We start from the raw sequence: 16,382 nt of genomic DNA, 5'->3' as shown, positions 1-16,382 counted from the left end.
TGCTTCGCATTTTGTAAAGTGCAACCTATTGTTTTTCATTTTAAGTCATGGCCAAACAAGTAATGTGATCTGTTTTCTTACTGATATACACTTGTGGGGTCATCTGGCAATAGAATTTACCAAGTACAAGGATTACCACATTTTTATCAAACATGTATAGTAAAAGGCACTGCTGCAAGAAGGCAAATAGACTATGCACATCAAAAGTCAATGGAATTGGACTTTTTTGGTTATCATGTCATTTCTGTTACCTCTCCTATACGTCAAGCATTATGTTATATACATGCCATTCTGTATCAATTGTATAATACCATTAGTCATCGCCATCTATCATATGGGCCTTTCTTACATATTGTGTGAATTTTTTGCCTTATTGCTGTGACTAATGCCTTTTCTGACTGACTCAAATTTCTCTTTCTGGTTTTTATGTTTTCTTTCAAATTATTTTTTGTTATATTTTATGTTCGCTTCCTTATTGCTTTTGATTTAAATTATTGTTGAAGAAACAACTGATCGAAGCTCGCCGAGAACACAGCCTTCTAGCTACCCTCACAAACCTGTCTTTTCAACGAGATCTTATCAGGCGTGGTCGCCTGTTCCTGTCGCCGTCGCTGGCCAAACCAAATCTGGGTTTGGCTCCCTCTCCAGTTCGTCATCCAACACGCCCTCTGCCTCTCCATTAAAGTCTGTCTGGTCCATCAACTCGGCCTCCCCAATCAAGACCAACATTCCTGGATCACCTGCCTCTTCTGTAAAGTCAGTTAGTGACATAGCGTCCCCCATCCGCTCTTACAGAACCATCTCCTCTCCTATAAAAACGGTAGTCCAGCAAGCCCAGTACCCTGCCCAGGTCACCCCGAGTCCCCTGGCTTCACCAGGGAAAAGTGCCCCAGATCCTTTATGTATGAAAGGATTAGCAGCATTATCTGCCAGGACATCCCCCATAACAGTCTCTGGAGGAGGAAGCCCTCTTCTTGAGAGAGCCTCCATGAGCATGACCCCACCAACATCCCCCAAGTCTTCTTTGAGTATGTTCAGTTCACCCATGCCCTACAAAACCCTTATGGCAGCCTCTAGTGGCACACCATCCTCCTCACCAATAAAAACAGTCCCTGGTCTCTCCTCAGTACGTTCCTTTGCCTCGGATGCTACTGGCTCTCCAAGAAACCTGTTCTCCTCTATCTCATCGCCACTTAAGTCCAATGCCCCTCCAAGTGCCGCAGCTCTTATCAATGGAACTGTGTCACCTGCACAGTACCGCTCTTCATCTCCAACATCTCTTCTCAGCAACAGTCTGCAGGAGAGAATACAGGCAACCACCAATGCTGCGACTACAAGCGTCAATGCCGCTTTTGATGAGGTCGAAAAAACTTTTAATTCTTGCTCTGCAGGCTATGGCACCTTGAAGTCTATGTCCTCCTCTGCATCCTCTTCATATCAGTCGATAAGATCATCAGCTTCAAACTCTCTCTATGCCTCTCTAAGATCCCCCTCAAATGCCACAACTGCTGTAACAGCGAGTACAATGACTGTTCCAGTGTACTCAGTTATCAATGTGGTGCCAGAGGCCCAGTTTAAAAAGTTACCAGAGGTGTCGAAGTCAGCTGCTGCTCTTCTCTCTCCAAGAAAGACTCTGCCAGCTGAGGTCAATGCTCAATTGCAATCGTCCTTTGCCCGGACTCTTTCACCTATCAAAGCCCCTGTTTATTCTGCTGCTCTCAAATCAAACGCCGCATCACCACTGTCATCTAGCCAAGAGATTCTAAAGGATGTAGCCGAAATGAAAGAGGACTTGATACGAATGTCAGCTATTTTGCAGACAGACCCAAATTCCACAGCCAATAAAGGATTTCAGTCAGATTCTCCCAAAGAACCTAAAATGGAGGATGAGGAACCATATCGGATTGTAGAGAAAGTAAAACAAGACCTGGTAAAAGTGAGTGAGATCCTTACTAAAGATGCTGTCAAGGATGGTAGAGTGTCCCTGGCCAGGAGTTCATTGGATGACATACACTTCTCAAAAGTGCAAGTTGAACAACCACCAAGCAACTGGAGCTATCCACCAAGATATGAGACGGTTGTCCCTCAAGCTCAAGCCAAATCAAAAACAATACCTGATAGAGATTTCAATCTCTCCAAAGTGGTTGACTACCTGGCCAATGATGTTGGGAGTAGCTCTTTCTCCAAAATGCATGAAAAACATAGAGCAGATGAGAGCAAAAGAGAAGGAGAGGGCAAGGAGAAGCAGAAACGTGTCCTAAAACCCACTATAGCAGTTCAGGAACATAAGCTCAAAATGCCCCCAACAAACATGCGGTCCTCACCCTCGGACAAAGAGATCAGTAAGGTGGCTGATGCTCTTTTTGGAGCAGACACTGTTCTTGAGTCCCCCGACGATATCTCACATGAACAAGATAAAAGTCCCCTCTCAGATAGTGGTTTTGAGACCAGGAGTGAAAGGACGCCCTCTGCCCCTCAAAGTGCAGAAGGCATGGGCCCCAAAGCCCTTTTCCAGGACATACCAGTTCCACCAGTGATCACGGAGACTAGAACTGAGGTTGTTCATGTAATCAGGAGCTATGAACCCCCGGAGGATAACAAACAACCTGCAATGGAGGATGCACATCCTGTTAGATATATCGATTCAGACACAAGAGGTCACCCAAGTCAAATGCCATCAACTCCAGACCAGAATAAATGCTATTCAGTAAAGGTCAGTCCTGATGAGGATCCAATGGGGAAAGGAATGAGAGTTAAGGAGGAAACTCATATCACTACCACCACCAGGATGGTATACCACAAGCCTGGAAAAGAAGCAGCATCGGAGAGGTGTGAGGAAACTATGTCGGTGCATGATATAATGAAGGCTTTTCAGTCAGGCAAAGACCCCTCTAGAGAGCTAGCGGGACTGTTTGAACACAAGTCTGGCAATGAGGAAACATCACAAAGAGTCCTTGAGGACCTCAATTCTAAACCAAAGGTTGAAAGAATAATTGAAGTTCACATCGAAAAAGGCAATAAAACAGAACCAACTGAGGTTATTATCAGAGAGACAAAAAACCATGCAGAGAAGGAAATGTATTACTACCCAGGGAGTCGACAAGAAGAGGAAGAGCCTGAGGAGTCACTTCCGGTGTATCTTGACTCCCCCAGAGTGAACACACCCATGTCACAGGAAGAAGACAGTCGTCCTAGTTCAGCCCAGCTCATGGCAGATGACTCCTACAAAACACTGAAACTACTTAGCCAGCAATCTGTAGAGTACAATGAGGATGAATCATCAGAGCTTAGGGGTGAATCCTACAATTTTGCTGAGAAAATGTTACTCTCTGAGAAATTTGACCAGTCCCATTCTGACACTGAAGAATATCTGAGAGATAGGTCTCGCTTTCACTCACCAGACAGAAGCAGTCATAGTGAGGGTAGAGCACTTGGGCCAAGAACAGAGTATGTGTTTCGATCATCAAGAAATGTTTTTGACAAATCCGGTCGAATGGCTAATGTGGATGATAACTTTGACAAACTGACACTCTTGCAGTATTCTTCTGAGCCAGGCAGTCCAAAACAATCAGTTTGGATGCGTGTGTCAGAGGACACACAAAATAAGGACAGACAACTTGTGTATGAGGACAGAGTGGACAGGACAGTAAAAGAGGCAGAGGAAAAATTAAGTGAGGTGTCTCAATTCTTTCGAGATAAAACGGAGCAACTCAATGATGAACTTTCCTCTCCAGAGAAGAAATCTCGCAGAGCAGACTTCAGAGAATCACGTTCAGGACCCAGTTCTACTCACAGCAGTCCGGAGAGATCAGCTTATAGTGGTAGTGGGGAAGAATGGAGCAGAGAAAGGCTTCGAGACAGGTTCAGCTCAAGTGACAGGAAATGTGCCAGTTTACCCAGCAGTCCAGAGAGAAGAGTGTTGCTACAGTACTCCAATTCAGACCAAAGGAAACCGGCAGATTGTAAGTCACAGGCAAGCACAGGGGAACTCTCCAAACCTTTTCAAATGTCTTCCTCCAAAGTCAGCGCAGTACGTCTAAAATTTGAGCAAGAGGCTCAAAGGCAAGATAGGAGTCCTCAGGGCGGCCAAAATCAAAATCCTCCCATCAGAAAACTCCAGGAAAGTAAGCTTCCTGTGTATCAGGTATTTACAGGTTCCGACACACCCAAAACACCCAGTAGTCCGGTAAATCAGAGGAGAGGTGTGGAGTGTGAATCAAAAAAGTTCTCTCCCAAACATGACCCCAGTAGAAAAGATCAGGATGAGAAAAAGTTATTCAAAACATGGGAAAGCCAAGGGTATGGAAACTACAAGCCCCAGTCCCCCAAACTGTCTTCTTCTTTAATCCACGACTCTGCGAAAGATAGCAATAATAGTGATTCCCAAAGACAAGAAACAACTAAGAAAATAATCTACACAGAATTTGTTGTCCGGGAAAGTCCAAATAGCAACGATAGTCTAAAAAAAAACTTGGAATCGCAAATTCCTGTAAGAAAGCAGTCTAATTTTTCAGAGAATAGCAAATCCACCTCTTTAAAATTTGATACCTCTGTTGAACAACATGAAAGGGCTGGGTCCCACGTGCCTACTTTAGCTAGAAATCGGTTACACAGTAGCTCTGACTCCAACAAGTCTACTCGTGGATCATCAGTTGGAAAATCCACAGACTCATCAGAAGGTAGCCAGTCAAGTGTAGTGTGCAATGGTGTTGATAGTGATCAAGTAGAGTATTTGGATCAAGTAACTCCTGTAGTTGTCACCGAGGGCTTCAAAGACATTAAACCCTTGCCTGTATATGTCAGCATCCAAGTAGGAAAGCAGTATGAGAAAGAAACTGCCTCGGGGCAGCTAGGCACATACAAAAAGATTGTAAGCCATGAGAGTAGGACAGTGCATGAGACTCGAAGTGGTTTTTACACTGTCAAACAAAAGCAGTCTCCATCTCCTCAAGGAAGTCCAGAAGATGACACTCTCGAGCAAGTGACTTTCATGGACAGCTCTGGGAAAAGTCCTGTTACCCCTGAGACCCCCAGCTCAGAGGAAGTGAGTCTGACCTCCAGAACACCAGACTCTGTGATCGGCTTCATGCCTGGCATGCCAAGCCCTATCCCTGAGGAGTCTGAGGAGGAGGAAGGAAAGACATTCATCTACAAAGAACCCTCGAAGGAAAAATCAAAGCCAGCCCCCTCAGAGAGTTGCAGTAGAAAACAGGATGGAGACAGACAAAAGTCAAAAGACAAAAGAGTGGCCTATATAGAGTTTCCTCCTCCTCCTCCCATAGAGGCAGAACAGTCTGATCCTGAAAAGAGGGGTTCGTGTGCTTCTTCTGAGGCAGAGACAGAGATGATAGAGGTCAACCTCCAGGAGGAGCATGATAGGCACCTCTTAGCTGAGCCAGTCATCAGGGTCCAGCCTCCCTCTCCTATTCCCCCCGGAGCTGATAACAGTGACTCGAGTGATGACGAGTCCGTCTTTCACCCAATTCCTATCAAAAAGTACACCTTTAAAATGAAAGAGGAAGAAGAGAAACATCCAAAAACCCAAAAATCTGAAAAAGATGGAAATGATAAGGATCCTGGCCTAAATTGTGTAGTGAAAGGGGAGGATGCTGACTTTGAACAAAACGGCAATGACCAGTCCATCACTGACTGTTCAATAGCAACCACGGCTGAATTCTCCCATGACACAGATGCAACTGAAATAGACTCTTTAGATGGATATGATCTTCAGGATGAAGATGATGGACTGAGTGAGGATCCTAAAACGTCTAGTTTGTCTAACGATGGAAAAGCAACTGACCGCTCATTCAGCCAATCAAAACTTGAAGTAATAGAGGAAGAGAAATGTGAGGAAGGAGGGGATAATGGAAAAACAAAATCCAGCGCATCGTCAGCAAAAAGTGGTGGTGAAGAAAAGGATTACACTCTTGAAGGAAGACATCCTGAAAGACAGGGCTTTGGGGAAAGTTACTTTGGCTACCAACTTGAAGAGGAATTGAATTCAACCTTTAAAACTGTTGCCACCAAAGGTTTGGACTTTGACCCCTGGTCAACAAAAGGGGTTGATAATGAAGGGGTCTTTGACTCCAGAGCAAAAGAGGATGATCCCAAACCCTTTGGTTTATCAGTGGAGGACAAATCACAGGCTACAACACCTGACACAACTCCTGCTCGTACACCAACTGATGAGAGCACACCGACTAGTGAGCCTAACCCCTTCCCTTTCCATGAAGGGAAGATGTTTGAGATGACCCGCAGTGGTGCTATTGACATGAGCAAGCGGGACTTTGTTGAAGAGAGGCTTCAGTTTTTCCAGATTGGTGAGCATTCCTCTGACCCTAAAACAGGGGAAAAGGGGCGAGGGGGAAAGGTCCTGGGAGTACTCTCCTCTCAGTCAAAATCAGGGGAGAGGGCCACAGTAGATGGGAAAGTGAAAGTTATAGACACCACCACAGACAGCAGCACTACACCACCAACACCAGCAACAACTACAGCAAAATGCAGCCCTGCACAGCCTGGCGGTGACACTGGCTATGCTGGTACTGATGCCTCCGCCTGTGAAGCCATAGCTGAGACTGCCTCTTCTTGCACAATCACAGCCTCTAAGGTTGATTCCAAGTTACGCACTCCCATTAAGATGGGCATAGCTGCCTCTATAACAGTGAAGAAAGACTCAGGGGATCTCACGGAATGTAAGGCTGAGATTTCAGAGGGTCAGATGGTACCAGAGTACATTAGTATAGAGGGTCAGGGTACAGAGAACAAGTCTAGAAGTCGCACAGAGCCCAATGTAGACAGAAGAGATTTTCCTTCTGAGAACTGCAATAACAACAACAACCTTGAGTCCTCAAGTGTTCAAGCCAACTACATTCAATGTGGCAGTGTAGTGTTCAATTTGCAGTCTTCATCTGAGCCCACTCTTCAGAAAGCGAGCAGGATAGAGACACTGTGCTGTCGGGATATAGAGGAACGAGTTGAAGTCCACAAAAGCAGTCAAGTACAGGAGCAGAAAAGTGAAACAGTTAAAGAAAGTGAAGTGAAGCAGCCCAAGTCCAGACTCCCAGTTAAAGCATCAGGGTGGTCCTTTCACACACAGGGAACGGCAATAGGCAAACAGAAGCCCAAGCAAGCAGTGAGGGTTGAGGTCAAAAAAAGAGGAGAGCCAGCCATAGCTAAAGTCGAGCCCAGGTCTAGGATACCAATCAAGGATGTTAAAAAAAGCAGCCCTGCCACCACGACTAGCCCACACGTTTCAGTTCGCGTTACCTCACAGCCAGTAAGGACATTGGACACAGAGAGAGCAACCATACAGTTGCCCACAAGGCTGCCCCTGAAGGACAGGCATCAGGTCTCAAATGAGGGAACGAGTAGCCAGAGCAGACAGGAGAACCCTAGTGAGCTTTGTAAGCGCACCATCGAATATTTTAAAGGCATTAGCGGGGAGACGCTAAAGTTGGTGGACCGCCTGTCAGACGAGGAGAAAAAGACGCAGACAGAGCAGTCGGAGGAAGACAGCACCTCCCGGAGCACCTCTCTGTCGGACGCCTCCCAGCCTTCCCAGCCCTCCCAGCCCTCCCGCTCATCCAGGTCTGGTAGAGGTTCGAGGGCTGAGGCCGGGGCCGCGTCCGTAAGGGCAAAGGTGGCGACGACGGACAGGGCCTCCGGCAGTGAGAGGAGCAGGAGGAGTAGGCGGACTGGTGGGAAGGAGGGCAGTCAGGGACTCACAGGGTCTCGAGCGCCTCCCATCGCGGAGATCAAGCCTAGTTTGTAAAACTTTCACACTATGTTTAAAATACATCTATATATTTATATATTTCACTTTTAGTTGCATGACATCGTTGTGATCGTTTAATGGATTGACTGGAATGCCTGTGGCGTGTTTACATATTCTCTTCAGAACAGTAGCTGTCATTCAAATTTTTATTTTTATTTTGTCATTGATGTACTGTGTACTGTATTGTCTATGTTGCAAGATTCTCTTTCCTCTGTTCCCCTCCTCCAACCCTCTTTAAATAATAGTAGTCTGAGCATGCCAGTAGTGATGACTGGTCACTGGCACAACCAGTCCCTTTGTTTAACAACTCCCTGGTCTGTCTGTCTGTCTGTCTGTGCAGGGTGGTTACTGAGTTATTGTGATAGTGTGTTTCTGCAGAATTTCTCATGTAATTGTCTTTGAAACTAACAAATGTTGGCAAAGAACACCAAAGTGCGTCTTCGCATGTTGACATTTTAGCTTCTAACATAGACCTCTCCACCCTCGTATTTGTAGAAGTCCGAGTCTGTTGTTGATAGTCATGTTATGCTTTGTTTTGTGTGGTTCTCATGACAGTTACTGCCTGCTTAGAGGATACATATCACAAACAGTCACAGAGCACCACTTACTCTATGGACATATTTAAGTTGCTCATAGTTTTTGTAGTATAGAAAATCCTTTTCTTGCCATTTTACGGAAATGATTGATAATTGATAACTTTTGATTTGATTTGATTACATTTTTATAACTGTGTTGTGAATATTTATTATGACAACCATAGTTGAATTGTTTGAGTCGAAATGATAAGTGGCCAGAAAAGGAAAATGATACATATTTATTTTTACCTTACATATATACAGATAGGGGAGGAAGAATGTTATATTAATACTTTGCTGTCCTCGTCTTTGCAGGTCCTCAAAGTCCATGTGAGCGAACAGACCTGCGTATGGCCATCGTTGCCGATCACCTGGGGCTCAGTTGGACAGGTGAGAATACTACAGTTTTACTTTTTTTTTTTTCTGTCACTAAAGATGTGTTTACAAAAGATGTGTTTACAAGGAATATGTTTTATCAAAGTCGGTACTATTGCTCAGTTTGTGTGGTATTTTCTGCCTCAAAATGAATGCTGCTATGATAACCCCGGAACACCCTCTCCTCTATAAAGAGTTGTTCTCCGCCTGCTTGCAAATGAACTCTGACCAAAGTGAGAATAGGAAAAAAAAATCTAATAAATTGTGTCACTTTATATACCGTCTCCAGCATGTGACGTGTTTACATATTACTGTCCAAGCTTTAAAGTGACCGTGTGAACTCACACTAAACAGGACTAATGTCCACCGTAGAGGTTTCAAGCTTATTTCAGTACAGGACTCAGATTTGGACAAATACGTGACAGAATAAACCTAGAAATACCCACGATTGCTACTTTTTCTCTTTTCTGTGTGTGTGCAAATAAATACTTAAAATACAAACTTTATAACCAATTACTGGTTTTATTGCAACTTTAATGTTTAGCAGTTTTATTTGTGGCGACTGTCGGTTTCTAAATTCATCAATTCTACACGTTACCAGGAAGACCATTCCACAGACTGAATTTGACTTTCCCCCAAATCAAAATGCTTCATCATTGTGACCTCTGGTCTAGATATGGCAAGAGCATTTCGAAAACAAATGTGTCCTCAATTACTTTCTCATCTGTCTCTGAGATTCAAGACAGTCAGAAAATAGTTTTTTACTGCCACCTTGAGGCTAACTGAACATCTTGCAATTTTCAAAATGATTTGAGGCATGACAGAGCAGAAAGGATTTTTGCGGCCTTCGTAGTCTCCACTTTATTCAGCTATGGTGCAACATTCTATAAAAGAACTATAGATTGAAAATAATAAACACTGTGATGTGATTGTAATGCTGAAACAGCAGGGACTATAAACGTTTTAACTAAATGTGCCGAATAAGAAGTGGTCTTAAAACAATTTCAACACTGAAGTGTGAGTATTAACGTCAGATGCTCTGTTGGTGTCCCGTGGCAGAGCTGGCTCGGGAGATGAACTTCACAGTGGATGAGATCAACCACATCAGACTAGAGAACCCCAACTCCCTGACAGCACAGAGCTTCATGCTTCTTAAGAAATGGGTCAGTCGAGAAGGGAAAAACGCCACAAGTAAGATTATTTAAAAATCTTAAGCTCTGACTCTTTGTGTCTCCTTTTCTATTTTCTTGTTGTCAAAAAAACATCCTTAATGCAATCATTTCAGAAGAAACTATTTTATTTTTTTTTTTTTTTATATATCTTCTTGTTTTCTCCACAGCGGATGCCTTAACTGCAGTGCTGACCAAAGTCAATCGGATGGATATTGTGACTTTACTGGAGGGCCCTATATTTGACTATGGTAACATTTCAGGCACAAGATGTTTTGCCGATGATAACGCTGTTTTCCGGGATCAGGCTGATGGTAAAGTTTAGCTTTGTCTAGCTGACCTCTTACCTCTCCCTGCTACCTTTGTTTTGTTGTGTCAGTGCATGGATCACACACTTATAGTCCTTTGCAAAACTACTTTGGAATTTTTGCTTTATAGTCAGATTTGGACTTTGTTTTGACAACTGGATATGCTACTGTCGTGTATTCGGAATAAACTACGCACAAAAAGCATGGACATTTTTGTTTGGTTATCCCCTTGCTTTGCTGCCTTTTGGCAACAAAATCTTGTTCCACTGGAAAACTTGATTGTTTAAATGTAGGAAGAAAGATGCATTTGTGGGATTAGTAGTAAGGGTGTGAATGTCTGCCAAACCTCTGTTAATGCAAAACAAAATCTTCCTCACTTTCTGTGTGTAGTTTATTTGTGAAACGTCCTCTTTGCATATCATTTATTTCCACTTTTCAATTTGCCTGAAACAATGGAGGGATAACTATTTTGATTGGCCTCTGTGAAATCAGCCACATATTGATTTAAATCAAACTGAATCCTTCTTAAAAGATTATGATGGTGTATCCAGTTACAAATGAGCACTATTCACTGTTAGGATTCCCATTCTAAGTGCATGCTGCATAATAAGAACTGCTTTAAATGTGTTTTAATTATGTTTGACCTGAGTAGATATTATGTAACCCTGTAGAGTTTGCTGTCCTCTGTTGCTTCAGTTTAGTTCTCCTAGTTTTCCTCCAGCTTCTCTGAGCCTTCCTTGGATAGATGAGAGAATCTCTTCCTCCTTGAAACCAGACTCCCTCCTCCTCCTCCTCCTCCTCCTCCTCCTCCTCCTCCTCCTCCTCCTCCTCCTGCGTCCCATCACCGCCCCACAGCAGTATCCACTGCTAACAACGTAATAGCTCTTAACAAACTAAGAGCTATGTGTTCCCACCCTGTACCCATCCATACATTTATTCATTGTCTTGTTTTTCTTGTTTTACTTCACTGAGCGTTTCCGGAATTAACTTTTTGTTTCATGTCTTTTTTTGTGCATGTGCTTTCCGCTTTATTCCCCTCGTAGTTACCATAATTATCCCTTTAACTCCCGGAAGCAATCAAGCAGCCTTCATCGTGCAGACAGCCTGTCCCCTCCTGCTCAGATCGACCCCAACACCTCCATCCACTCCCCTCACACCGACGTCGGCGCTTTACTGTCCTCCCCTTTGCTCACGTCGCTCTCCGAGTTACGAGTCCTCTATTTCACTCAAAGACCTCGCGCCTTTAGCACCGTTTGAACCACCTCAGTTTGACTTCTTCACCTCTCTTCCCCCATGCCATAACCGTCAGAGCTCCACACCTGACCCTCGTCAGTCACCTGGCTACCCTTTCTCACCCCACTTGTCCTCCCCGATCCCCCTCATCACCTCACCTTTACCCTTGTCGCCTGCTCCCCGCTCTCCGTCACCCACTCTCTTCTCATCATCTGTCCCAGCCTCTCCCGCACTCACCGCAACTTCACAAGCAGAGCCACTCACTCCTTCTGGCTCTACCCCTGACGTGTTCTTTCGTACTACCAGTCCCTCAACCACGCCAGCCGCAGCAGCTCCTCCCACCAACCTCACCCTTGAACCCTCTGTTTCCCGCGGCCTCTCTAACACAGCGTCTTCTGTCACTGCGTCTCCGAGCAAAGACTCTCTGGTGACCCATCTTGCCTGCTCCCCGTCCCGCCCTGTCTCCCCTCTGTCCTTGTCGATCCTCCCCACCGTCTCTCCCTCGGGGTCTCGTTGTCCGAGCCCGACTCCCGGTTCCCCTCCTCTCCGCTCTCTGTCTCCCTGTCCCGTTTGCCAGTGTACCTGTGCACCCTCCGCCAATCCTCCCCCCTCCCGAACCCGCATAGACACGTCCAAAATGGAAATATTCCTCTAGTTTCTTTTTCTGCTTGTCCTTTTCTTATCGTTCATTCTTACATCTCTCATCTGTCATGTCTGTCATGTGAGCTTGCAACCACAAATCTCATCACATCCTATGCAATAACTTTAGTAGCCTTATGTCACTAATGTGTCCCACTTTTAATACACCACAGTAACTATTTACAAACGAAATGTATAGTTTTTATTAATACTGTCAATTGCGCACAAATGTCAATATGTTTATTCAAGAAAAACTAAAGAAAAATATTTATATTTTAATGTAAATGTATGCATAATGGAAAAATTCCATAGAAGTTTACGTGTAGGAAACAAATTTAATAGTCATTTTTTTTTAAATCATATTGAACTCGGAATAAAGTTGTTTTGTTTTGTTTTGTTTTTCAATCAAATGTAAGGAAAATAAGTCGTAATAATAACATTTCCTCTCCTTTTCTTATCACAAGACCTTGAGTGAACTATGTTGCTGGCATCAAATTCAGAATCAAATATTTTAGAGAAATAGCTAAATGTACTTTGCTGTTGTTCTTTAACTATTTAATTTCTTAACTTACAACTAAATCACAGCTAAATATTGTGATTTACTAAATCTCTTCTGAAATTAGGATTGTATTCCTTAAAAATCTTTGGTATTGGTTTGCCATTATACAAGAGCTATTTGTACAACTTTCTCAGCTTGTGGCTGTCGGGATACATGCTCAGCTTTTAAGCCACTGTGCCATTGTCCATGTCATTTGGTGTTTGTGTTGGAGTTTGTGTGCTTTTGGGTGTGGTATATTCTTTTGTAGCTGTGTGTACGTCCCCACATTTTTCATCCTGTCACCTACAGATTATCAGAGCATTCTAGCGGAGCTGCAGTCCCCCGCCGCATTGCACTCTGAATCACACTTCCTGGAGCCTGAACTCCCCGTCACTCCCAACCCTTCCCTCACCCACCACCGACAGCACCATTACCCAGAACCAGACACCCCTTTGCTGGCCGACACCCAACCTCAGCCCCTGTCCTGGAGCTCAGAGATAGAGTCCGGTAGCAGAGAGCCAGACAGTCCACCTCGGAGCCCCCCTAGACCCTCCGAACTCGCCCTGTCCGTCTCAGCCTTTGACCTCCCCGAAACACTTCCCCCTAAGGTCAGAAAGCCGCACATTGCCGTGAATGATCAGCTGCTTCTGAGCGAGGAAGAAGACCGGTCTTTTCATGAAATGGTGCCGACGCACAAGCCCAAGTCGTTCTCCTTCCCGACGATGTGCGAATTAGACGTCGACGTGGCATACTCCACATCTTCCCCTTCACTGTCATCCGTGTCATCCATAACCCCTTCATCGCCCGAGAGAGCGCAATTGGGAGACGGAGGAGCGCAGATGGGTGCTCTCAATGGGGCACAAGAGGATGTCGTTTTGAAAGGAGAGGAAAAGGAAGTGAAAGAAGAAATACAGAAAGTTGTTGAGATGGTGGCAGCAGAGTTGGCAGAAGGCAACGATTTGGTTGAAAAGTGGGTAGAGCAGGATTTGATTAGAAATGTGGAAAGGAAATGCGAGATGATCACAAAAGATAGGTCCGAGCTGGTGGGACAAAGTGACATGATAGTGAAAGAGAAAGAGGAGCTGAATGAGCGGCGTGACTTCACGCAGGAAGGGAATAAGGGAACCGTGTGTGAAGTGGACGAGGCAAAAGATGTGCAGAATCAGCCAAAAGTTGTGCATGAAGTTGAGAACACTTGTACGCCAATGGAAGCAGAGAGCATGAAAGGGTTGGTCGATGAGAGATTCAAGGCTCAAAATGAGGACAACGTGGAAAGGGTCTACCAGGATGACAGAGTGGATGACACAGGTGAAGATTTTGAGTTTAAGGACGAAGGACTGGGTGTCAGTGAAAGAGATCTTTGTGGGGCCTCAGATGGAGAACTGGCAGCTGAAGACCAGACTGCAGCTGACCTCTCCCCCCAGGCCTGGGTTGAGGCTCTCGGCCAACTTCAGCCCAGCGAGTCTGGATTCAATGAGGAAGAGGAGGGAGACAGAGATGAAGACGTGGCAGAAGATGAGCCGGGATTTTTGTTTGAGGAGTTGAAGGAAGAAGGCTCAGAGGAAAAGGAGGAGAACGAAGAGATCGCCGAGTCCAGGGTTGAAGAGATTCTTGCAGGCGTCAAACAGGCAGAAAAAGACGTGTGTTCACTTTCAGGTTGGCACAGTGATTCGTCCAGCGTCAACGTGGAACCACCGACGCCGGGCCGCAGTGTCAGCTCGGACCTGCTTGACAGGCGAGAAAGGTAAAAGTGTGAGAAAACATGAACGTACTCTTGTTTGCTTGACGGCAAAAGTAGCATGTCTTAGTAGCAACAATGGCCACCAGACTTTCTTTAGATGTAATAGACAGAGGTGCAGAATTTGATTGTTTGAAAAGAATGATGACTACTGCATGAAACCAATTTTTACCAGCACACAGTGACTATATTTGTGTGCAATGAAACGGCAACAAAAGTTGCATTTGCTTGTAGCTTAAACCTCAATAAACTGTCAAAACAGAATTTACCAAGAGTAGAGGACTTGAGAAAAACAAAAAAAAATTCTAATTTCATCCCTCAACAGTATGCAGACTAAGCACATTTTGATATCATCTACTTGAAAGTTGAAATTCATAAAGCTCAAATAAAAAGATAAAGTTTTTTGTTGGGTTACTGTTCAGACATTGAAAAGCTTAGAAAAGATCCCTCGTCAAAAGAGGAAGACTTTTTGACCACTGAAAACAACAACTCTGAACTTTGTTACTACTTTTTACAAAAAGAAAAAAACTTTGCTTTGACCAAATTCTAATCATCTGCTCTTGCCCCACAGCCAAGAGAACTCTAGTGACTCCATCACTTCCTCATCTCGGGCAGAATCAGGGAGGTCCCGACAAAACGGCGACAACTCAAAGCACTCACCTCAGGACGTCTCGTCGGAATCATCGAATGGCAAAAAGGAGGAGGGAAAGCTGGTGTCGGAAAAGAAAGTCCAGGTAATGTCATGACATAACAGTGGTTAAAAAAAAAAAAAAAAAAGACGATTTGTTGTGATTCTGTTCCTCACCCAAGATGCTATCTTGGTCAACGCAAATCGTTTGTGCTGAAGAAACAAATAAATGATCTTTCTTTTCATAATACACATCATGAAATCTTAATCAAACTTAATGTTTTTCTTCCAATTGTTTGATCCTCTTCTTTTTCCTGACTTCCCCCTTTGTGTAACAATCTTATAATGCCTTCCTCCACAGCGGGTTAGTGTAGATTCTGGTTCAGAGGAAGAACAGACTGTAACCACACGAATCTTCAGACGCCGTCTCATTTTAAAGGTACCCTGAAAGCCTGGCGCACAGACTTGGCTGGGGCTTGGACTGGTTTGGTTCAGTGTGTGGTCTGCTCTGCATCAAAAAAATAAATTAAAAAAGTTTTGCTTGGTGCACTGGTACATCCACTGTTTTTGTGTGAGTGTTCGGCTTTTTATTTCTCTCTTTGTGGGCACCCAGAAACTCTCAGCACGCTACACTTGTGGGGCCTAAATGGAAAGATTGATTTCTATGTAATTTAGAAGAATCAGTTAATTCAGGGTTATAGTCATAGTGGTTCTCAATTGTGATGATTACACTTTGGATAATGGGTTATGGATTTACTACTTTGAAAACAAAGGCCCCACAAAGGTAGCGCCACCAGTGTGTGCGTTTGTGCTCATGAAGAATGTGTGTATAACTGTCTATACATTCATCAATGAGCCTGTTTTCGCAGGTTGACTCAGCTTCCACTCTGACTTCTTTAGTGTTCTCGCCTCGCTTCAGTGTGGTGACGGTGAAACATTGTCTATCATGTTTAATGTGGTCAGTCAATGAGCAATTGTTCACCGACACTGACAGGGTGAAGAAGCGAAGAACATCCCAGGAGAGTCTATGACTGAAGAACACTACATGGACAAAGATGGTAACCTCGTCAGTAGAAAAGTAATGTATTTCTTTATTTTCATTCAGCTCCCAAATGAAAACTGTCACAGGAAAGCATGTCCATTTAAAAAAAAAAAAAAAAAGCTAAAACCTTCAGGTCTTTTCTCCCTCTGTCGACGTCCTTCTGCCTCGGCGGGCAGGTGATCAGGAAGGTCATTCGCCGGGTCACAAGTCCCACACCGGAAAACCAGGGGGGTGACAGGTGGCACCCAGACCTTCAGCTCAGTCCCTTTCTGCAACAAGATGGGTCAGAGGTTCGCATGATATTGCACATTAACTGAGTTTCTTCAGTCAAATCAGAACCAGAAGGCATACCTAATCTTTGGG

At 44.4% G+C, this 16,382-nt stretch overlaps 1 protein-coding gene across 1 annotated transcript in view; it reads left to right on the top strand.

Annotated features, from left to right (window-relative positions):
• Positions 1-16,382, top strand: part of LOC308120669 (ankyrin-3-like) — a gene marked incomplete at its 5' end in the record, with an annotated part of 98,630 nt that overhangs the window by 75,992 nt on the left and 6,256 nt on the right. The window contains 9 exons of the mRNA XM_080481425.1: positions 504-7,763; positions 8,665-8,739; positions 9,784-9,915; positions 10,064-10,207; positions 12,921-14,355; positions 14,921-15,083; positions 15,339-15,416; positions 15,972-16,055; positions 16,196-16,302. Of these exons, the coding sequence (XP_080337551.1) occupies positions 504-7,763; positions 8,665-8,739; positions 9,784-9,915; positions 10,064-10,207; positions 12,921-14,355; positions 14,921-15,083; positions 15,339-15,416; positions 15,972-16,055; positions 16,196-16,302 (9,478 nt within the window). The remainder of the gene's footprint in view (positions 1-503; positions 7,764-8,664; positions 8,740-9,783; positions 9,916-10,063; positions 10,208-12,920; positions 14,356-14,920; positions 15,084-15,338; positions 15,417-15,971; positions 16,056-16,195; positions 16,303-16,382) is intronic.

The sequence above is a fragment of the Lipophrys pholis genome (assembly GCF_963383615.2).
Source record: "Lipophrys pholis genome assembly, chromosome: 15".
NCBI classification, from domain to species: Eukaryota; Metazoa; Chordata; class Actinopteri; order Blenniiformes; family Blenniidae; genus Lipophrys; species Lipophrys pholis.
The sequence above is the reverse complement of the archived record's forward strand: the minus strand, read 5'-3'. Positions and strand labels throughout refer to the sequence as shown.